The sequence below is a fragment of the Haliotis cracherodii genome, unplaced genomic scaffold (assembly GCF_022045235.1).
Source record: "Haliotis cracherodii isolate W230 unplaced genomic scaffold, xgHalCrac1.p SCAF_25, whole genome shotgun sequence".
In the NCBI taxonomy this organism is placed as follows: Eukaryota; Metazoa; Mollusca; class Gastropoda; order Lepetellida; family Haliotidae; genus Haliotis; species Haliotis cracherodii.
Genome location: NW_027266281.1, coordinates 6,228,662 through 6,253,158, shown reverse-complemented (window position 1 = coordinate 6,253,158; position 24,497 = coordinate 6,228,662). Strand labels below are relative to the sequence as shown.

At 40.8% G+C, this 24,497-nt stretch overlaps 1 protein-coding gene across 1 annotated transcript; it reads right to left on the bottom strand.

The window, feature by feature from the left end:
- Positions 1 to 6,858: 6,858 nt before the first annotated feature.
- LOC139472892 (microfibril-associated glycoprotein 4-like) lies at positions 6,859 to 22,937 on the bottom strand. Its single transcript, XM_071255357.1, has 5 exons — positions 22,601 to 22,937; positions 20,560 to 20,693; positions 19,941 to 20,037; positions 8,448 to 8,612; positions 6,859 to 7,103 (listed from the first exon to the last, which is right to left on the bottom strand). The coding sequence occupies exons 1-5, from the start codon at positions 22,935 to 22,937 to the stop codon at positions 6,859 to 6,861; spliced, it is 978 nt and encodes a 325-aa protein (XP_071111458.1).
- Positions 22,938 to 24,497: the final 1,560 nt, after the last annotated feature.

Genomic DNA, 24,497 nt, shown 5'->3' with positions numbered 1-24,497 from the left:
TATGGCGTGTGGTCTCAAGACTTGATCAATGTACCGAGCTGCTGTGACACCATTTCCTCTCCCTGGACCGATGTTCTCGAGGACCACAGGGCCGACCCTCTGTGCAAGACCAATTCCACCCCACACCATATGATACTCGGACCACACAACGAGCGATCTTGAAGATGCTGTCGCACAATCGGACGATCCTGACGTCGAGTGGTGACCCTTGGTCTTCCACTACGTGGTCGGTCATCTGTAGTTTGGGCGATCGGTTTTATTGTCATCTGCTTTGGGTTTTTTTTATCATCAAAGTTCATTTTTCCGGACAAGGTAATGTTAAATTTGAGAAACTTTGACAAAAATGACCCAGATATTTAAATGACAACTTTTCATGCAATGTTACATGTGGTGACGTTTCTTTTGTGCTTCAGTATATATAATCTTTGTATTTAGTCCCTTTGTGTTGTTGATTTTTTTACTGGCCTGATATTAACATCCAGGACTTTGCAGATCAAGACCTGTGTTTGATGTTTTAGACTGTGAACCGTACTGGTACGTTGTTGCATATGAATGGCACACTGTAGCACCAATTGACTTTCAGTATGTTCGCTTTGATTAAACTTGCATTCTCTTACATTTATGTTATGTTGTGTTCCTTTTATCAGACAGTTCCTTTTGTCAGACAATGGGTGTGTTGTGTTGGACAGGCTTTTGTCCTTGAATCAGACAGTGTGTGTGTGTTATCTTGGAAACTCTTTTGTCCTTGGATCAGAAAGTGAGTGTGTGTGTGTGTGTGTGTGACACCCTACTGTCCTTGAATATTGTGTGTTTTGTGTTGTACACGCTGTTGTCCTTGAATCAGACAGTGTGTTTGTTGTGTTGGACAAGCTATTGTCCTTGAATCAGACAGTGTGTGTTCTGTTGGACAGGCTGTTGTCCTTGAATCAGACAATGTGTTGTGTTGGACACGCTGTTGTCCTTGAATCAGACAATGTGTGTGTTATGTTGGACAGGCTTTTGTTCTTAAATCAGACAGTGTGTGTTATGTTGGACACGCTATTGTCCTTGAATCAGACAGTGTGTTTGTGGTGTGTTGGACAAGCTGTTGTCGTTGAATGAGACAGTATGTGCGATGTGTTGGAAAGGATTTTGTCCTTGAATCAGACAGTGTGTGTGTGTTATCTTGGAAACTCTTTTGTCCTTGAATCAGAAAGTGTGTTTGTTTTGTTGGACAGGCTATTGTCCATGAATCAGACAGTGTGTGTTCTGTTGGACAGGCTGTTGTCATTGAATCAGACAGTGTGTTGTGTTGGACACGTTGTTGTCCTTGAATCAGACATTGTGTGTGTTATGTTGGACACGCTATTGAACTTGAATCAGACAGTAAGTGTGTTGTTTTGGACACGCTGTTTTCCTTGAATCAGACTGTGCGTGTGTTGTGTTGGACAGGCAGCTGTCCTTGAATCAGTTTGTTTGTATTGTGTTATTTTTGAAACTCTTTTGTCCTTGAATCAGAAAGTGAGTGAGTGAGTGAGTGTGTGTGTGTGTGTGTGTGTGTGTGTGTGTGTGTGTGTGTGTGTGTGTGTGTGTGTGTGTGTGTGTGTGTGTGTGTCACCCTATTGTCCTTGAATCAGATATTGTGTGTTTTGTGTTGTACACGCTGTTGTCCTTAAATCAGACAGTGTGTTTGTTATATTGGGCACCCTATTGTCCTTGAATCAGACAGTGTGTAGTCTTGGACATGCTTTTGTTCTTAAATACGATAGGGTGTGTGTTGTGTTGAACTGGCTGTTGTCCTTGAATCAGACAGTGTGTGTGTTTTATTGAGCACCCTATTGTCCTTGAATCAGACAGTGTGTTTGTATTGTGTTGGGCACTCTATTGTCATTGAATCAGACAGTGTGTGTGTTGTGCTGGACACGCTATTGTCCTTGAATCAGACAGTGTGTGTGTTGTGTTGTCTTGGACAGGCTATTGTCCTTGAATCAGACAGTGTGTTCTGTTGGACAGGCTGTTGTCATTGAATCAGACAGTGTGTGTGTTGTTTTGTCTTGGACAGGCTATTGTCCTTGAATCAGACAGTGTGTGTTCTGTTGGACAGGCTGTTGTCATTGAATCAGACAGTGTGTTGTGTTGGACACGCTGTTGTCCTTGAATCAGACATTGTGTGTGTTATGTTGGACACGCTATTGGCCTTGAATCAGACAGTAAGTGTGTTGTTTTGGACACGCTGTTTTCCTTGAATCAGACTGTGCGTGTGTTGTGTTGGACAGGCTGTTGTCCTTGAATCAGTCAGTTTGTATTGTGGTGGACACGCTGTTGTCATTGAATCAGTGTGTTGTGTTAGACAGGCTTTTGTTCTTTAATACGATAGTTTGTGTGTTGTGTTTGACAATTTGTTTTCCTTGAATCAGACAGTGTGTGTGTGTTGTGTTGAACAAGCTGTTGCCCTTGAATCAGGCAGTGTGTATGTTGTGTTGGGCAGGCTGTTGTCCTTGCATGAATCAGACAGTTCTTGTTATGTGTTGGACTCGCTATTGACCTTGAATGAAACAGTGTGTGTGTGTTGTATTGGACTCTTTATTGTACTTGAATCAGACAACTGGTAGTCCAGATCACGGACTTTGTGTACCCCTCTGACAAGTGTCAAGTTGCACAGCTCCCATTGCCGAAAGCTATGAACTCACAATGTCATTTAGAAAGTTGTCAAATGTTACAAGTGTTATATTTGGGATAACACTTTCTCAGTAAAGTACAGATTCTCATACTTCTTATGGTTGAGTCTGGGGTCAGATCGCTGACTTTGTGTGGTGGCGCTTAGGTGCCTCTCTCTGGCAGTGTGGGTTTGAAACCTGGACGCCGAAGTGTTATCCAAAATACAATATGTGTTACCGAAAGCTGTTAAATCAAAGAATAAACGTCCTGCACAAGACGATTTTATTGTAGAATATTTAAGATATTCTGGAAAGATTTAGTTATTTGAGTATATAGATTTCGCAATGATTAATGTGTTTTTTCACACAATAAGCAGACGTATGAGAACTTGCATTCCACAAAGTCAAATAAAGACAGACTTTTATAAAAATGGGGCCCTATCTCTTTTCTCAATATCTCATTGTGAGGATCCGGTGTAGAATAGGTCTTCAGCAACCCATGCTTGCTGTAAAAGGCGATTATGCTTGTGGTAAGAGGCGACTAAAGGGATCAGGTGGTCAGACTTGCTAACTAGGCTGATGCATTTCATCGTATCCCAAGTGTGTGGATCGATGCTCAGGATGTCAATCACTGAATTGTGTGGTCTGGATTCGTTTAATTTACAGACCACCGTCATATAGCTGGAATATTGCTGAGCGCAACAATCAAACAAACAAACAAACGATACTTTATATACCATGGTTAATACCTGCACAGTTGATATCAAAGTGGTTTCATATTGTAGCTGATAGAACCTTCAACATTACCAACCAAAATATTAAATCAACTTTGAAGACGACAAAAACGACATGCGAAATCGTCCTCGTCTGAGATTAAACGTGTTCCTGATGTTTGATGTGATGAACAATTTCAACGATTGACCCGGCGCCCAAACTGCCTTCTACTACTTTGATGTATTTAAATGGCATTTCGGCGTTTTCGTTTCTGCTCATCCGTTTGATTACCGTGTCCCCAACTAATGTAGACTTATCAGTATCAGTAACACTATTGAAGATTCCTTCAAAAATCTACTGAGGGGATTAATCCCTGACAAGCATTCATTGTGTGGAATTGGACTGAGGGTAGCAGTTGGTAGCATCTAAACAGGATTTTAGTTACACAATGCTAACAACAGACATGTATTGTTCTTTTTATTGTTCATAGGAACGAGAGCAAAGGTAGCTTTTCACACTCAATGATGTGTGCAAAATTATATGTGCATGATTAAAAGAGACGGCAACACTTCCTGACATTTACAGTAAACTCCGGTTATAACGAACTCAAAGGGACTACTGATATTAGTTCGTTATAACCGTAGTTCGTTATAAGCATATATACAGCATAACCACAGCAACTAATCGGGACCAAAAAAGTAAGTTCGTGATATCCGTAAGTCTGTTATAAGCGTGCTCGTTATAACCGTAGTTTACTGTAACTGCTAAGTATCACAGCCGGTTGGGGGCGCATGACGTCTGGCCAAACATCCATCTCTACGCCTAGCTAGGTGTTGACAGCATCTGAAGATCAGACGTCAAGACTGGGACAGTATTTTGTTCCCAGATGAGTCCCAGTGTCATCTGGACAGCTCTGAGAACGTTTCAGCCAAACGAGGGATGTCCTCAGATCTTTCTTTAGCGGTAGCGAGAACTAAGATCTGATATTAATGTGATTGTAGCAACGCCTGCTTCACTCAACGTCGTCAGTTTGGGGGTAGAAGTGTAAGGGTATGTTGTGGCATCACAACACATTGGAGAATACAACTAATTATTGTTCATGGCGATTATTGTGTTAATGTGTTGTGATTTCATATAGTATGACCTTTACAGCAACAACTTCGTATCAACAATATTGAATAAGATGTTCTGTCGTTCTTGTCACGGATTATCATTTTCTGTTTTGAGAATACGTTTGATTTTGCATCCTTGGAGTTCAAATATATGCTACTATACCAAACATTGAATCAGTCATGTTACTCTCGTCATTTCCTTTCAATTGTACAAAATTGTATCTTAAACATCCTGGGAGATCCAAACAGGCAAATATTATACTAAGTACACACAAGTACACACAAAAATGAAACCTGCACCTTGGCATAATTATACATCTAACCAATGTAACTGCAGTTACTTCCGCCAAGAAGAGATAACTCTGTACCAGCACTAAAATAGTTAAGGGTATATCGACTATAGGACAGTACACATTTATAATTTAAGATGAGGTGTGGTGTGGTGAGATGGGGTTTAACGTCGCGTTCACGGTTATTGCACTTATATAGCGACGTGCATGCACGTGTGTGTGTGGCTGCTTGTACTAGTCCGGACATCGGACATTCCGCTCTCAGGGCGGACGCTAAACCACTGTACTACTAAGACATTAAACATGTGGTAAGGAACATTTTGATTGAGCATATTCAGTGAAGTATCATACAAAGTGATTCAGCCAATCATGTCACAGAATAGAGTGGATCAACAAGAAACAGCCAATCACGTCACAGAATAGAGTGGACCAACAAGAAACAGCCAATCACGTCACAGAATACATTTCATGGACAATGTGTGAGTGACAGCCATGTACATGTGCGATCTGGTTTACCGAAACTGTATGAAACATCGGTCACTGACAGAATATTACATTTCCATATTTCTTCCTGTAAAACACAAACACATAAACTGACATATAACTTCAATAGGTGGTAAGAGCTTGTTGCGGGAAGAAAATCCGAAGTGATGCAGGGCCCAGGACTTTGCCAATTTGGTGAAACCCTCGAGTGAGTGAGTGAGTGAGTGAACTGGGTTTAACGCCACTTTTAACAGTATTCCAGTTATATCGGGGCGTGTCAGCTTAATGTGAGGAAAGCCCGAAGTGATGGAGGTCTCAGACGTTTATCATTTCGGTGAAACCCACGAGCACGGGTATGGTGCTGACTCATCTAAAAACATAATCAGCGCGAACAGGGATTCGAACCCACAATCATAGGTTTCGCAACCACGGGACGCAACTCTGCACAGCGAATTGCGCCGTCTTAGACGACTGGGCCACCCGTGCCCCCTGAAACCCTCGAGCAGTGTACGGTGCTGACCAATGCCATAGTTCAGATAACAACATACCAAGAGTCGTGATATCATGATCATAATCGAACCCACGATCATAGGATTCTGGTTCGTCTAAGACATGCCAGACACAGATCTCGACAGCTGTACAGAGCAACTGAGTCGCATTTATAGACTTGGCCACTAATGCCACCGATTATGACTTTATGAGTACGAGGGCTGGTCAAACAGTTCTATGTCTAACAATCAAAATTAATCGAAATTTTATCTGACAATGTCAGTTGTTTTTTCCTTACGATAACAAATTAGAAACTTTGTTTTCCAAACGAGCAGATATCTTATTCATCAGTAAATGTTCATGAATAATAGTTTCAATGGACCATTGGCTTAGACCTGTGTCGTCCCCAAGTTCAGCAATGGTAATGTCTTCTCTGAAGTACAAACAAATTGATGACTCGTATTTTTAAGGAGGTGTGTTGAAATAGGTTTTAACGATTATTTCACTGATAAAGTGATGTGTATGCACGAGGGTCCATGCTTGTACCAGTCCGTACTGTTATATTCCACTGAGATACCATGCCTCAGTTTAACATGAATAACCCCCTCTGATACAGTATACTGACCCCGAGCAATCCAGTTCTTCTTTTAGAACCTTAATGCCGAGCGACAGACAGAATAATAACAAGTATAATCTTTTAACGTATTCTGGTATGACGCGGCCAAGGATCGAATACAGGATCTTCCGCTCACCGGGCGAACGCTCCACCACTAGACCACAGAGGCGGCCTACTTTTAAGGATTAATACTAACAACTTTCAGTGAGTGGGTTGTGTTTCTTGCCGCTTTGACAACAGTTTCATATCGTGTCCATCACAGGTTCAAGCACGGGTGGGGGCGGTCGGGTAGCCTAGTGGTTAAAGCGTTCGCTAAAAGCGGCGTAAAACCATACTCACTCACTCAAGCACGGGTGTGATGTATACAAAGGTCAGTCTCATCACCGGGACTGGCCTACTCATGACAAAAGGGAAAGGCAAGCCATGTGTTTCTTCCGAAACATACATTCCTCGTTCTTTGTTTTAAAAATAATTTAACCAACAAATATTCTAATACATAGCTGATGAACTTGTCAGTCTTACAAAAAAGGTCGTACTTTCATCACTGACGTTTGCAAAGAGTACTCGTGACCGCGCCACTTCTCCCAGTTGATCCCTTTGCCAAAGAGTGTGTTGTTGTATTCACCATTCAGATTCGACGAGTGACAGTCCTCGTACCACCATCCTCCTAGATAAAGTTGTGCACAAGAACCATCAGTGTCCAGATCAAGGTCACGATCACGGGTTGAAAATGCCTGGCCATTGTGTTTAGCCATTGAGTTGCCTGTAACAAAACGATGAAGACATTGGTACATGTTGCTGGGGAAAGTATCCACTACAGTTAAGCCAGTGTTCTTATCAAGTAGAGTAGTAATTTTCAGGAGAAAAAGAAATTTCACTAGTGTACACATGTTCAACCCAAACCTTTTACCAAGAGAAGTATCATATATTATGATAATGCTGCAATCGTAACTGGTTACCTTGGTAACTGAAGCCCAAGTTCTTTAAGTGTAGCACGAGTGAGTGAGTGAGTATGGTTTTACACCAATTTTAGCAATATTCCAGCAATATCTCGATGGGGGACACCACAAAAGGGCTTCACACATTGTACCCAGTCGGGATTCGAACCTTGACCTTCGCCATGACGAGCGAACGCTTTAACCACTAGGCTACCCGACCGCCCCGAAGAGAATAATATTCTGCAAGGCCACGCCCAGGGAGCTCACTTTCTCGACAATGAAGCCCTAGATATGTAGAGCTTATTATTCTATAAGGCCACTGCTCGACTTCAGGCCACTAAAGCCCGGTACATGGAGAGTATAGTCTTCTTTAAGAGAAATGATCACATTCACGCCACTGACGCCAAGGTTATCTAGAGCAAGTTGTTCTGCAAGGCCAAAGCTCACCTTTTGGCCACTAAAGCCTGAGATATGTGGGGCATAGTGTTATGTAAGGCTACTGCTTACCTTCACGACAATGGCGCTCACGCAATCGTAAGCACAGTGTTCTGCAAGGCTACTGCTTACCTGTGTCGCCGCTGAAGCCAGCGATATGTAGGGCATAGTGTCCTGCAAGGCTACTGCATACCTGTGTCGCCGCTGAAGCCCGAGATATATAAGGCATAGTAATCTCCAAGGCTACAGCTTACCTGTGTCGCTGCTGAAGCCAGAAATATGAAGGGCATAGTGTTCTGCAAGGCAACTGCTTACCTGTGTCGCCGCTGAAGCCAGAGATATATAGGGCATAGTGTTCTGCAAGGCAACTGCTTACCTGTGTCGCCGCTGAAGCCAGAGATATATAGGGCATAGTGTTCTGCAAGGCTACTGCTACCTGTGTCGCTACTGAAGCCCGAGATATGTAGGGCATATTGTTCTGCAAGGCAACTGCTTACCTGTGTCGCCGCTGAAGCCCGAGATATATAGGGCATAGTGTTCTGCAACGCTACAGCTTACCTGTGTCGCCACTGAAGCTCGAGACATGTAGGGCATAGTGTTCTGCAAGGTTACTGCTTACCTGTGTTGCCACTGAAGCACGATATATGTAGTGTTCTGCAAGGCAACTGCTTACCTGTGTCGCCGCTGAAGCCTGAGATATGAAGGGCATAGTGTTCTGCAAGGCTACTGCTTACCTGTGTCGCCGCTGAAGCCTGAGATATGAAGGGCATAGTGTTCTGCAAAGTTGCCGATGATGAAACTTTGGTAACGGGCATATCTGTGTTCCCCTTCAAAGTCCTGAAGGCCGATCTGCAGCTCGAATTGTCTTCCTTGGATGATGCGCCAGATGTTCTCATTACCTAAATCATGACTACATAGTTGGAATAAAATAACGACAGACAAAACTTTGTTGATAAGAAATACTTGAGTATAACTCCAAAGACGTGTATAAATGTAAGCATGCCGGAGTGAATGGGGTTTAGCATCACTGAACGTCAGTTAGGTTCCGTGAATCATTTCATGATCCGACAGTGTTGTAAATTGGCACACGCCCCCTATCTCTGTCGAGTTTTGTTAATGTCCAAGATATCCTCAACTCCAACGACGTGTATAAATGTTAACGTGTGCGAGTGAATGGGGTTTATCCCCAATGTCCTATATAACTAAATGAGGATCGGGTGGTGGGTTAGCTTGTGTAAATATATTTTTGATATTATCAAACCAGTTGATGCCAAACGTATCCTTAGTGTTAACAGAATTTCAAAGATATATATTTCGGTTGGAAAGGTGGATGGGTGGTTGGTGAGTGGTTTCCCTTGCCCAGACTCGATTACTTACAGTGGTGGTAGTGGGGTGGTGGGGAGATGGTGGGGTGGGGTTGGTGCTAAACCGCCACTGAAAACAGTTTTTCAGTTAAGTAGTATAGGGAATGATAGTTCTAGGTCACTTCCACTGGAGCTAGATTTACCCCCCTACACTGCCACTACAAAGGGATTTTTTTATGCAAAAACCACGATGCGATTCAATGATCGTCATAAGACTAAACTTAATTGTAATGAAAATATTCTGTATTATTTTTGCTCATACGCATACCATTATTTTGAACAAAGTGATATTCACCATTTTTACTTCAAGTCCTTCATTCATTTTACTAGGAGACCAGACTATATACTCTTTTTCGAAATTGGAGAGAAACAATTGATGACCGTACTTGGTTGGTTTAACATCACTGATATAATATATACCCTGTGGTAATTCTTGCCATTTGATTGGCTTGTAATTCTCCATTATTATAGACTTATGTAAGCATTCGTCTAAATTATTGTGTTTGTATGTGGTGTGGTGCGATTCAACAATAGGAAACAATCTATTTTTAATCTCCAACCAGTTCTTTGGTTTTGGCACGGAAAGATTGATGCGCTTGTTGCCTCCCCTGTTCTATGAACTTTTTTTTGTCATCATTGCTAATACCACTGGTCTTACGAGAATTGGATCGAATCTCCTGCTACATTACGTTGTATTTGGTGAGTTCACTGAATGAAACTCCTCCTCGGATATCTTACATTCAGCCTGTGCTGTTGAAATATGATCCTCAATGCTGTTCAACTTTGGTTCGACGAGTATCCGAATATTATCATGTTTTAATGCTTTCTTTTGCAACATATGAGAAATAAATTTTATCGCTGTTCCTGCCAGACCAGAGACTCCGGCCGCTACTTCCATACCATGTATGATATGTGCGGTGAGTATAGTTGTTAATAAACCAACACCAGCTACGCCAAGTCCCATGCTAGCTGTTACAAGTGCAATGTCAACTCCGTCGAGAGCATTCACAACTCTGCGATACTTTTCCAAGTCTCAACTTCTCTCCTTCTCTATTCGATGTTTTATGTCACTTATTTCATGTAAACGAAATCCATCAACAGTATCCAGTATTTTTATATTGCATAAATATCTTAGTAAGCAAAATGCTTTCACTTTTATTAACTTTGACCCATTCAACGTTGACATTGGTGTTTCTTAAGCCATTCAGTTGATAGACCTTGTAATATCACAAAGGCGTCTTCTAGTGCATCCCCAAACAAGACTTCAATAATAATTGTAGAAAGATCAGGTATAGCATTCAAGATATTCAATATATCATTGAATTCAGTAACCAAATGTAAACTAACATTTTTTAATGACGAACGACTTAATAACATATGACCTGGGTCATCTGGCAGGGGAGCGACAAAGACACGCTTTTGTTTTGAGTGGATATAAGCCCCGAGTACGACCTCGTATTACATTGTCTAAGGTTATGCCTTCCAGGGCCTGAAGAATCAACCATTATTTATAATATGGAGTGTCAGACTCAAATATTCTATATGTACAGGTTGATTTTTTACATATAATACAGAAATTTTGAGATCTGAAATAATACCCCGCTTTAACTTTTGTTTTGCAATGATGAGAAAGATTCAGTTACAACTATTGTATTTTTCATCTTTGACTGGAATAGCTCGTAGCAGAGTTGAAAGACTTTTGAGATGAATATTATCTGTTGTACTGATCTCACCAAGAAGGATGCACAACTCTTTATAGAGAGCTAAATCAGGTAATTTAACTCCATGCACTGTTGTGTTGAGTAATACTTCTTTTCTTATAAATCCAAGTGTATTTATTGCTAAGTTCCTATGAAGAATTATATCCTTTTCTCCACTGCTTAAAATCAGAACCCCATTCGACTCACTGTGTGTGATACTAGCTCCCAAAGGCTTAAAAATATTATCATTGAGTGAGCATACACTGTACTACCCACTGTGCCAGTCTCTAGTTCCATATATCTTATTATTATCTCGCAGTACTTATATTAGTCCACCACAGGTAATACGCTACATCGCATTGAGCCACTTGAAGTTGCCCCTCTGAGTTGTCAATAGTGTGAAGCAGTTGAACAGACTGGCAATTTGCTATTCCCTGGGGTGTAGCATACATATTAAATATACAAAGATAATATATGATAACTTACATTTGACATCAACTTACATTACAAATCAGTCAATTTTAGTAAAAGCCTCTGATGCTAAGTTGTTTGTTCATTTCCCTGATATCTTTGAAAAATACAGGTTTACAGCAAGTAGTAACAAAATGGTGTATGATTGGTTCCACAATCCAAAGCAATTTGGGCAAAACCAGTTAAACTTTGCCATTTGGTGTGCCACAACAGGATGTGGTGCATGTCTTTATGCCGCTGGCTTTGAACTATATAAGTCTGTTTTATCATTTCATGTATAATATCAGATTAGACGTATACTTAAAGAAATTAGTGCCCCATTACTGCAGGATCGAGCATGGAATGCATCAAATAATCCATACAATAGGTTAGCATTTGAACATATTTTGTCGGGAATTTGATATTTCTATGAGTAGAGAATGGCATATTAAATACTTAACCATGGTCTAGGTATTCCTTACAGTGGACAAAAACTGTTAAAGAAGAAAGTGATGATTTATTTTAGAAAACTCATCAACCATTCAATCAATTTAAGTTGTCACAGAAAAACAATCTTTTTGAAAGAATACAAAATCTTTATCATGGCTGGGAACTTTCGAGTAACGATTGGAGAGGAGATCTTATGAACTTTAAGAGTGGTTTAGCTTATATTGTTACAAAGTTTGTACAACAAAACGGTACCGCAAACGCTTGGAATGAATTTCTGAATGATAAAACAAAAAATATGTTTACTAACCCAGGAGTTGTAAGAGTTAATGAATTAATAAGAACTTGTGCATGGGCAATTCTTGGCGCACAGTTGCAAACACGTACAAGACTAATTAGTTCTGGGATAGGGCTCAATGCACAAAAGCAGTTTGTCACAAACGTAGAGGATGCTATTAATTCACCAGTTGACATACTATCTTCTATAAAGCGTTATCAAGATGTACTACAGTACGCTCAATCCAAAGTAGACTACGTTTATGGGGCAGGACTATACATGTCTCTGAAAAATATGGAACTTAAGATTGGTAAAGTGATAGGCTATAATAATAAAAAATGTTATTGCTACAGCGAAAACACCGAAATAATAACACAAACAAACACAGGCAAAACAGAAATAATCAAGCTACAGTCATCTGCTGTAACAGAAGCGCAACAACCACAAGTTGTAAAGCCACATATTGAATCAACAACATATCAACGAAAAAAGAGCGCTTATAGTAGGTGGAGTCACGGCTGGTTTACTCATGATTTAAATAAATAGCCTTTAGCAGATACGTACAACAGCTCGACAATTGCTACGATCATTGCCCACAAGACTGTGCTAAGCCAAGTGGCAGTCTTGGCTAATAAATTCAAGAGCCAGGATACAATACTCCCTATTATACCGTCTAAGTACAGACGCGGCTTTCCCTGCAAGCTTTCAAAGTGCTTCTCCCAATGACTTTAAATGTTGTTTATCCATTCTTTTATACCATCCGAAGCTGGTGTAGGTGATATAGGCATACCACCACTTCCCACCAGAGTTGATATAATAAACCCCAATGCGGTTAAAATAATGGTACTGGTTAACCCCTGTTTTCTGAACAATGTTTCAATTTTCTCAGCCAGTATTGTATCACCATTGAGGACTTGATCGATAGTTTCTCCAATTCGGCTGATTTGTTAACAAAGTGCCTCTCTATTATTGGAAGCTGCTTCGAGGCGGGCCGATCTTTCATCTTTGTAAGCAATCTTTCCGCAACGGTACGTCTTCCAAATTATCTTTATCTATGGTAGCAGCCGTTGCAACAAGTTCAGTAGGTACAGTCTAAAGAACCTTGATAGTCTTTTAGAAAGTTTTGCTTGTGAGTTGTCATAGTCTACAAGAGCTAATTCATTATTAATTATGTTGATGCCGCCACAACATCCAGCTATTGTAGACAACGCTAGGGGTTTCCTAGTACGAGAATGCATAATATCAATATCCTGAGAGCCACATAGTCACAATATTCCTTTAATATCTATTGTAAACTTGGAATAGTCATGACAATAGGAGTAACATATTTTTTGTCTTCTTTTAAGACATTGTTCTTATCATTAAAGGTTGATTGCAAAAGTTCCTCATTAAGATTAATAAAGCTGGTTTCATCAGTACTTTCTTCGACTGTACTAGTATCAGTTAGGCTATTTGGATTCATATCATCCATTTTTATATTAAACATAAGGTTACTTAATTTCAATGTAAACAATGTCTTCAGAATACGGACGCAAGTTAAATCCACAATGTAGACTTTGGGATCCATTAAGGGTCAAAGCAATTCGTCAGTCTGTAACTGTAACTAATAACCCGAGTACCATTGATCAGAATCAAACACTTTTGGTTCGCTTTCCCAATCTCGGCACTTACGATGTGTTAGTTGCAGGAACTGCCTGGCTATCATTTGCAATTTATTTGAATTCTGTTGACCCTGCCAGGTAGCTTGTTCAGAGCATAGGTCGTTCAATTGAAAAAAGAAAAGAAAATTACGATTAAAATTAGCGGTAATGAGGTCTTGAGTATTGACGACTGCAATGTATACTCCTGTTACATGGATCTCTGGTGAACGACAAAAGAAAGGGAAAACTGACAGTATCAAGGTATTTGTAATCAGAACATAATGAGACTGTGGGTGGGTTCTTCTACTGTCGATTATACCATCGTAGAAGATAAGGCTGTTGCTGATGCATTAGGTAACCGATTCTATATTCCACTCGACTTTGAATTACTAGATAGTCACATGCCCTTCTATCAAGCATCCCTAGGTGATAGGTTAGAATCTGAACTCACTTTAAATGACAACAGCAGAGTAATCAAAGCTACTGAAGATCCTAGTAGCTATTCTATTGACAATATCTCACTGGAAAACGATATGATAACAGATCCTGAAATAGCCAGACAAATTCGAGCCAGTATAACAGAAGTTTAGCCATTTTGTATGATTGCGTGCTTTGGCACCAAAAGATATCCAGAAACAAAAGAGATACGAAGTGGAATATCAATCTAAACGTCCCCAGAGTATCGTTGAAGGGTATTTTAATGTTGTTCGAAGACCCCTATGACATCATATTTGCAAAAAGATACTGAGGCGTTCTACAACCCCAAGATTACAAAAGTAGAACTGACTATCGAAGGCGTGCCTAATGAACTATATTGTCAAGGCATGCAAGCATATCGACAGTGGGATGAGATTAAAAAACTCCCTTCTATAAGACGAAGCTCAGAAGTTAACATGGTCGCAAGACTGTTTACGAGTATATCACGAAAAATGCAAAGGAGAATCAGTGCAGTGCGAGTTAAGAACTTACCAAAAAGAAAGATATGCTTTTATGTTTAGCATTCTCCGGTCGGCATATGGAGCAAAGCTAAAAAATACAACTCTGTCCTGAAAGATCTCAGAGAACAGACCAAATGGGTAGCCCTGTTTCATTGCAAAGACCGAGATTCATTTGAGGAATGTCTTTGCGAAAAATGATGTTATTTCTACCAAGCTAGAACAAGATAAAGTCAGAAAACTGTTAGCAGAAACGAAGCACTGTGAATTCGTTTTAAAAACTGACCAATCAGCTGCTTATGCAATTGCTTAGCAAAAATATAGCTATTTCGGGTTGTATTGGATATGCCATATTTTAATACTTAGACTTAGGTGTCGGCTACGTTATTACATTATGGAATGTGATGAACTTATGGAACAACTGCTCCAAGATGAGCCAGAACCTGTAGTTGCAGATCAACATAGAGAAAGACTTGCGGCTTTGGTAGCCGGTGGAAAATGCTCCAAATACTTGGAGAAAAATTATACCACTGAAAAAATTGACAACATGACGGACGAAGAAATTAAAATACTATCATGATATGACATTTATACTTAGTTGTCACATTTTATGTAGATCCACAGCAAGTGTTTTTATGAGTTACCATGGTGAAACATTCATACAACATTTCATAAAATTAGCAAGTAATTATGCAAGTAAAACACATCATCAGGTAAAATGCATATGCAAAATTTCAGTAGTTACTGGTCATAGCTTTTTAGATAGATGCTAGTCTAAGGTAACGAGAACACATCTCCTAGATATACTATTCAATAAGACAAAAGTTGTGTCTACATAGTTTAATAGATTTAGACATAATATCCAATAACACAAAAGATATGTCCACATAGTCTTATAGATTGCCTTGAACCATTTTATTTAAATAAATCTGTCATCACCTATATTAGAATAGCATTCTTCAATTCTGTGCTCGAAAATAAATCTCTTTCTATCTCTCACAAACATTACCTAAACATTGCAAATTCCCTGGGTAAGTGATGTGTCAATCGGACAGTGACAGTAGCCCAAATATACTGAACCGCAAAAGCAACGTCACCCCAAGTAACATTGCATGAAAAGTCTGGGTAATTTTTGTCAAAGTTTCTAAAATTTAACATTACCTTGCCCGGAAAAATGAAAAAAAACCTAAAGCAGATAACAAATAAAACTGATCCGTAAACGCACCATGACAATGGCCATGGTAACCCGATGCACGTGAGTTCCATGCAAATTGAAATGCACATTCGTTCCCCCATTTCTTGCCCTATAAACATAGACCCAGTTCGGATAACATCCGATTGGTTGATGAATTGCTACCACATACCAAGATTGACTAGAAATCAGCGACACCACGCCCTTGGACGATTTCAAGCTGGACAAACCTCCCGGCAAGTAGCCAATGCATTTCAAGTCTACTTAAGGTCCATATTCAGGCTCCAGCAATGGCACCAGACCACCAACACTTCAGATGACCGACCACATAGTGGAAGACCAAGGGTTACCACCTGACGTCAGGATCATCAGATTGTGCGACAGCATCTCCAAGATTGCTCGACAGACCATGGGGACACACCAGCGATACATGAGTGCGGACACCGTGCGCCGACGATTGACGAGCAGACACCTCCACTGTCACAGGCCACACCAAGGACCCATTCTAACACCACGTCATCGCCCGTACCATCTTCAGTGGGCAACACTGCAGCATTGGCGCCACCAGCAGTGGAGAACAGCCCTCTTTTCAGACGAGAGCCGTTACTATATCTCAACAGCAGATGGCAGAGACACTGTTGGAAACGTTATTCGGATGTTTGTGTTGCTGACAGAGACTCAAGCATCATAGTGTGGGGTGGAATTGGTATTGAGGGTCGGCCCTGTGGTCTTCCAGTACATTAAATCCCATTAAGCACCTGTGGGACGAGATTCAAAGACGGCTGAATCTGCTGCTGAACTGCGTCAGGCACTCCTCAGAGTGTGGGCTCAAGCGCCTATGGCCTTCATCAACCACCTCATCAATTCTAGTATCGACGTTGCACGGCAGTCATCAATGCACATGGCGGACACATGAGATACTGACTTGTGATGCCACTTTCTCAGAGACTAATGTTGTGTTTCACATTTGATACTTTAATTTCAACCTTGATGATCAGCTTTGCTAAGTTTCATCTTTTTAATATCTCTCAAAATATGTTTTGACAAATAAGGTTTCTTATATACTCAACAACAAAATTTCCTGTGTCACCAATATTTTAGTGTTTTTTTCAAACAAGTAAAGTCTGTTTTTTGATATTGAAGTACATGTATGGAATCAAATCACAAAACGCAACTGCTGCAGAAAAGAATGCATTTCATGAAAAGGTTGACTTTCAGGCAAGCCCCGTGCATTTCAGTACCCAAGAATGGGTATAATAACATGTACATTAACGGGATGCCATATGCATTGTTTCGCATCAACCACTCAGAAAAACAACAACATTACGCAATTATTCAACATTACGAAATGCAACGCCTGTCCAAAAATGAGCGTCTGCGAGCCATTGGTATGCTTGAAGCAGGATCAAGTCAACGTGATGTTGCAAGACAATTGAATGGCCACAGAAACACCATTTGGTGTTTATGGCAACGTTGGCAACAGACGAATGCAGTCAGAGACCATCCTTGAAGTGACAGGTCAATATTTGACAAGAGAACTGGATTCGAACAACACACCTATGGAATGGATTCCAGCCAGCAACAGCGGCTACAAGAAGCATCCCTGGCCTTCGACGAATATCTTCACAAACCGTACGTCGACGCCTCAGATGTGCAGGGATTGTCGCCAGAAGACCCGCCAGACGTCCCATTTTGACAGGAAACCACCGTCAAGCACTTCTACACTGATGTAGACAGCATCTACGCTGGACGGCCATGCAGTGAGGACAAGTTCACTGACGAGTCTCGTTTCACCTCAGCCACAGCGATGGACGGATTCGAGTGTACCGACGTCGAGGTGAACGTTATGTCAATCATTGTGTCATGGAAGAAGATCGGTTTGGGGGCGGCAGCGTTATGGTACGGGATGGGATTATAGCAAGACAGATCATCGGCCCTGTTGTTCTACCGTTTTTCCGTCGTCATGGTCCAGGCATTACCTTTCAACATGACAATCGAGCACACGTGGGATGAGATGGATCGGCTTGCATGTTCATGTTTTTTTTATGAAATCACGCATTTTCTGAAGTCAGTATGGCAAATTAAACCATTTGAACACTTACAGGATTCCTTTATCTGTTGCAAACCGAAATTGTTTCAGATTTGATAAAAAACATAACTTTGCATTAAATCTTATTCAATGTTACAGGAACTTTTGTTGTTCAGTATATATTTGGAATTGTGGTCGCATCGGAAATACATAGAGCATAGATGATGTTTGCAGTAACACGGTTAATAACCTGAGGATATCAAATTCCCAGCATTTTTCGACGGGAGACAGTAAAAATGGGCTTCACACATTTTACCTATGTGGGGAATCGAACCCGGGTTTTGGCGAACGTTTTAACCTCGAGACTACCACTCGGCCTCTCTAACCTTTGTGCAAAAGCAGGGACGTACAATCAGCAAGGAATAAGACGGCCAACATATTGCACCTGTTGTTAAGTGTTTTTGAGGTAGGACAACATTGTTGTACTGCCATAGTCGACTGTTTCTCCAGACTTCTACCCAAAGAACATGTCTTGGGTGAGATAGAACGGTGCGTAAGACATGACTGGAACCAGCCGGTATACCTCTATCAGTTGGATCAATCTGTGGTGGACATTTGGAACAACACCCCCAGGTTGTTTTCAATCATCTGGTGTCCTGATTGCGTCACCCCTGCTTCGGCTGTATCAACGCAAATGGTGGCTACACTCGATATTGACATTAGCTGAGATGCTATACCACCCTTCTGTCTGGGTCTGTCTCCTGTGTTCAGGTATGAGTTTTGTTAATGGGTAATGATAATAAATTGATCAGACAAATGACCAAGTATTATTTTAATATTTCCAAAACCATACTTAAAAATTCCATAATACAATTCATTGATGAAAAAAGAGAAGAGAATTGGACTAAGGATACATCTCTGAGTCGGCCCATTTGGACAATGAGGTGAGGTAAGGTGAAATGGGGTTTAACGTCGCGTCCAAGATTACTGCACTTATATAAAGACGTGCATGTACGTGTGTGTGTTTGTGTGACTGCTTGTACTAGTCCAGACCGATGCCGATTTATAGTGCTAGCTCACTGAGATACCATGCCGCAGTTTAACATGAATTCCCCACTCAGACACAGTATACTGACTCCAGCTGACCAGTTCTTGTTGTAGACCCTTAATGCCGAGCGCCAGACAGGGTAACAACAAGTACCATCTTTTAACGTCTTTTGGTATGACACGGTCGGGAATCGAAACCCGGACCTTCCGCTCTCCGGGCGGAAGCTCTACCACTATACCACAGAGGCGGTCCCATTTGAAAATAGTCAGTGACATCATATCCACAATGAACACCCGATTTAACATCAGCTTACATAGCTTTCAAGACGAAATACATTTTACCTACCTTTTGTGATACAATGGCATAGTTTAGAACGACCATTATAGTCAAATACCCTTTTCAAATCTACAAATGATATTTATAATTTATCTCTTTATTAATGCATGTTACATGTTACTGTGGGTAATAAAATCAACAATACAAATGGCTCAGAGCGATGTGACGATATTTCATTAACAAATGTTGAACAATTGAACCTTCAAAACTTCAGATATAGTTATATGTAAATGTTTCCGGCCTCGTTCCCATAACACCACTTTATACGAAGCACAGTTACTTATTCCGTAAGTATATTTGATCATTTGAGAAGTGAAAGAAAGAAATAGTTTATCACCCATGTGCGATCATGTTCACTACACGATTAAGACAGTTCCGAAATTTTCAAATTGAAATTTCCAGAGGGCCCAAAAAGACCCTTACCCTTCTTCCTCCTTTCAATGAAGGCCTTCAAGGCCTAAACTCTCGTTTAAGGTAGCCTAGTGGTTAAAGCGTTCGCACGCCACGCCGAAGACCCGGGTTCGATTCCCGACATGGGTACAATGTGTGAAGCCCATTTCTGGTGTCCCCCGCCGTGATATTTCTAGAAGATTGATAAAAGCGGCGTAAAACCATACTCACTCACTCACTCACAGTGTTCTAAAAACGGATCTATTGTGTTTGATGCAAGAAAAGGCCCGTTGTCTGAAGGTGACGGTCATACACTGGTTTAGTCTTTTAACTCTTCCGATGTCAAAGCCCCCGAGGGTCAAATCAAGCGTACGTACATGTATATCCATATGTTTCCTAGAATACTTGAACTAACTCACCCAACCAGTATTCCCCGTCAAGGTCACCGAACCCATCCTTGTACTCATTCCATGTTCTGTAGAAGTTTTGCGATCCGTCAAGTCGCCTTTGGATCACCTGAAATAAAATCAGTGTTATGTAAATGTCAATTTCATTAAAATTATTCTTGCTACCGCTACACAAAGATCTGAGGACATCCCATTGGGGTCATGTCAGAACAACCTTTCATCCAACCAATCGGAGTGTCGCTCACCAGATCATGAAAGTGACAGTCGGAACGTGATTTCTAATCATAAAACATGGGGTATTCCGAACGATAGTTACAGGCTCAACGACTGAATGCATACACTCTATAGGCCATGTATTAGCCATTCCAGAATGGTCTTTCATACAGCTTTCAAATTTTTAATCAAGAATTTGTCAAAATATTTTTCGAAGCGTAGTCGCCAATTTAAAATTAGTGCCGTAAAGCACGAGAAATCTGCCTTCTGATTGGCTAATGTCGACTTCTGGTCAGTCAATGTTTGCGCAAGGTCGGTCTGACGTGACCCGTAATGGGGTATTCTCAGATCTTTGTTTAGCGGTATTGTCACAATGTACGTGGACGTTTGTTTGAAGGAATCAAGTTTTGTATCTTACCGTCCATCCACCACCGTTGTGGGTCAGATCGCAGTGAGCTAGGATCGGACTTTGCCCGTCAGGTGGAGTGATGGTGTAGGTGTCATCGGCCGCTGAGAAGACGTTGGCTTGAATCTCACTGCAGTCACGGAGACCTACACAAACAACATTGACACTGACCACTCAACTGGACATGAGTACTGGACAAAATAGTTGCATAAAGTAACATTCTTATCAATGAACATTTATTTATTTATTTATTTATTTATTTATTTATTTATTTATTTATTTATTTATTTATTTATTTATTCATTTATTTATTTACTCATTCATTCATTCATTTATTTATTTTATTTTTTTTTCGTTTCTTTCATAAAATGAAGGCGAAATCTGTTGTTAGTAATCACATAGGTATAATTCCTCAAACATATTAGTTGAGCAAAAGAGGAACATCCTTTTGTGGCCTTCTGTTCCTGAAAGTTTGTGATGATTTAAAGAATGACTTTGCGTGTCGTGGTAAATTTGCTCTTCATCACCTGATGAATGTTAGCAAATACAACTTCAATCCTGATATTGACATAAATCAAAACGAAACAATCCATTTAAAGACCAAACATAATTATTTATGCTAACCATGAACTTTGTTAACTCGGGAGTGTTGCTTTTGTCGTGACGTCATCCGTACCAAACATTCAATTTGGACTTACGTCCATTGGTCTTACAATAGTCATAAAAATGGCGGCTTCATTCACTTGAAATAGAAGTTGTAACCATTAAGGTTGGACTTGAAATGAAAACAAGACCCGGTAGATGCTGAAAATGGATTAATATAGACGTTCTCTGAACTTTGGTTGTGTATTTGAGTCATACTAAGGAGTGGTGAGCAAAACAGCCTCTTGATGGCCCAGGTCAGCTCCTTGATTAAGGATTTCTCCTCCAGACCCTCCATGACTGGCAGGCCAAGAAGTTTTTATCTGGAGTGGAATGCCATTCTTAGTAAAACACATTTATAGATTGTTCACGAAATTGTTTCATAACGGGTTTAACGCCACCACCACCACCATCTGTTCATCCCAGAGATGTTCGACTGGGTTGAGATCTGGAGATCTCGCCGACCAGGGCAAGCCGTTGATGTTGGCGTTATGAAGGTTGTCTACCGTGACACGAGCTGTGTGCGATGGAGCGTTGTCCTGTTGAAAGAGTTCCCTCTGGTGGTTAATGAAATAGGTGATGTTGAAGAATTGAAGTATTTGATTCATATTGGGATTTGCTGTCAAATATCCCTGAACCACAACAAAGTCAGATCTCAAAGTGTAGGATAAAGCTTATGTTTAACTTATGCTTGCCTTTTCATAGCCACTACCACGAGTAACGAATGCCATAACTTGCACGTGCCTTTTACTTTAATGTTTCCCTCCATGGCATTTTTTAACAAGTGTGAAAACAATGCCCTTTAAGACATTGCAAATCGACAATGGCTGCGTTTGGACGCACCATTTGTCGAATATCCAATAACCTATTTTCCAATAACATTTATTCAATTTCTATACCGGAATGTTTGTGTTCAATGAACTACGTGCATTTCTTTTTTGGAAAAGTGCACATCATGTCACGATGAATAGTGTTACTGTGCTACCTCCAGTTGACCACATTGACTGCATTCACTTCACTTTTTAAAGTTTTTCTATGTTTCTATGACGAACATTTAACATACAACCACATTTCACATCACCTCAATTTGCAAGAACATAATCCAAACAAATGCCATTACATGCTCCAAACAGTGACAGTATGTGAGGGTCTGGGGTAGAATAGGTCTTCAGCAACCCATAAAAGGCGACTATGCTTGTCGTAAGAGGCGACTAACGGGATTGGGTAGTCATGATTCAATCATTGGATTGTCTGGTCCAGTATTGATTATTTACAGACCGCCGTCATGCAGCTGGAGTATTGGTGAGAGCGGCGTTAAACAGCAAACAAACAAAAAGTATGACTTCAAATATCGGAAACCATTTGAAAACAATACATGGTTAAGTCTCGCACAAGTTCATACCCAGCTTACCAGTGCCCTTGGTGTACTGCACGTAGTACTTGAACCCTGCCTGAGGATTCATGTAGTCCTTGCTCCTGTATGTCCACGAATGAGCTTGACAGGATCCGGTTTCTGAATTGTGGAAAAATGAAGCGCATCTTTTGTGTCTTTTGCACATGGAAGCACAGCTGGCCAATAGGAACTCTGTTTTCATCCATATGGGATTGGAATCACGGGCAAGTACGTCTTGGAGGAGTTGGACAGGCCGATAACTTCCCTGTCCACATTGACAGGTGACTCGAGCCACAAGAACAGCTGCTATGAACGTTGCATGAAGGACATGGTGATTCTGGTTACAAGCTGCCATCGTCAACCAGCCAGCAGAACTTACTCGTATGACAGCGGCATTAGTAATGGTGATTTGCAACTGTCCTATCGATCAATGACGTCCCTGAGTGTCTTCGGTATCTGCCTGTAAGTATGTATAATGTATACCTTCAAGCAGAGTGTGTGTGCATTAAGGAATTGACTTTCATTGTCTGAGTTCATTTAGGATTGACTGTGGTATTTCTTCGGTGTATGCGGATTCATACAGTTTGCACAGTTTTTCGATTCATACCTCAATGAACCGAACAAATACACAGTCAATGCTTATAATTAAATTCGACAGTGAAAAGCGTGTTTTATCTTCAATAGTTTAATAGAAAACAGTTGTATATATCAAAACAGACAAAAATGACGAAATTGATAAACATTCAAGGTGTAGGAATACATACTGTGGCGTGACATGAATCAGGTGATCGTTGAATCTATGCACATAACTTGACACGCCTACACAGTCAGTAGCCAATCAATGGAGAGTAAGATCAATACAATGTTCACTGGACCTGTCAATTAAAGCAAGAGGCAAAGAGAACTGCAACAGTCAGACTGTAAGGAGCTGGAAGAAATATGTCCGGGAGATGGCGCGTGTTTCAAATAACATGGTCAGTTACCGCCAGATTCAAACATTACTTCCCTGAATAATTCAGCTAATCAGAATGCAGGAATTTCGCGACATTCCGCAGTAATAAAAGTGCACGTGGTACGCCTCGGTGGGCGTGGTATTCTTTTTTACATTCAGTCTCTATCCCCCTTTCCCAGAATCTACCCCGGGGTATAATTTGGGAGCTCCTCCCAGAATCGACCCCGGGTTATAGCTATAATCTAAGAGCTCCAAGAATCTACTGCAGCCCTGTTTGATTTAAACATTGTTATTTCAGTTTTGCCTTTCTGATGTACATGCATTCAAATGGTGTCATCTTGGTTGATGCATGTACAGATGTATGGTGGGCAAACAGAACTCCAGGTATAAAAACATCCCAATTGTCTCCACGGTCGTTGACAAGCTTTGAGATGGCATTCTTAAGGGTCCTGTTGACTCGCTCTCGTTGTCCATTGGTCTGAGGATGGTATGGTGAACTAACTCTGTTCTCAGTTCCCAGCTTGGTCATAAGATTGTTGATGAATTCACTACCTTGATCACTGATCAAAATGTCAAAGCAGCCAAGTCTGCACCCTCTTGTACAGGAAGTCAGCCACAGAATCTGCAGCCTTATCAGGATACACATCTGCTTCAGTCCCCTTGGAGAAGTGATCGGTGACAGCAACAATGTAGTGATTCCCTCGTTGTGTCATCTGAAATGGTCCCATCAAGTCTATACTGATCTGGCTCCAAACTTCTTCTGGCACAGGCATGGAGTGGAGTGTTGGGGCATCCGTTGTTATTTTAGGATTGAACTTCACACATGTCTCACAGGCCTTGCAATAGGACTCGATGTCTTTCTTCATTCCTGAAAAAGGCACACATATTTTATACGAAGATCACCCTTGAGCTTGTAGATCTCCTCTGGATAGCTGTGGTCAGATTTGGTCAGGTACCTCAAGA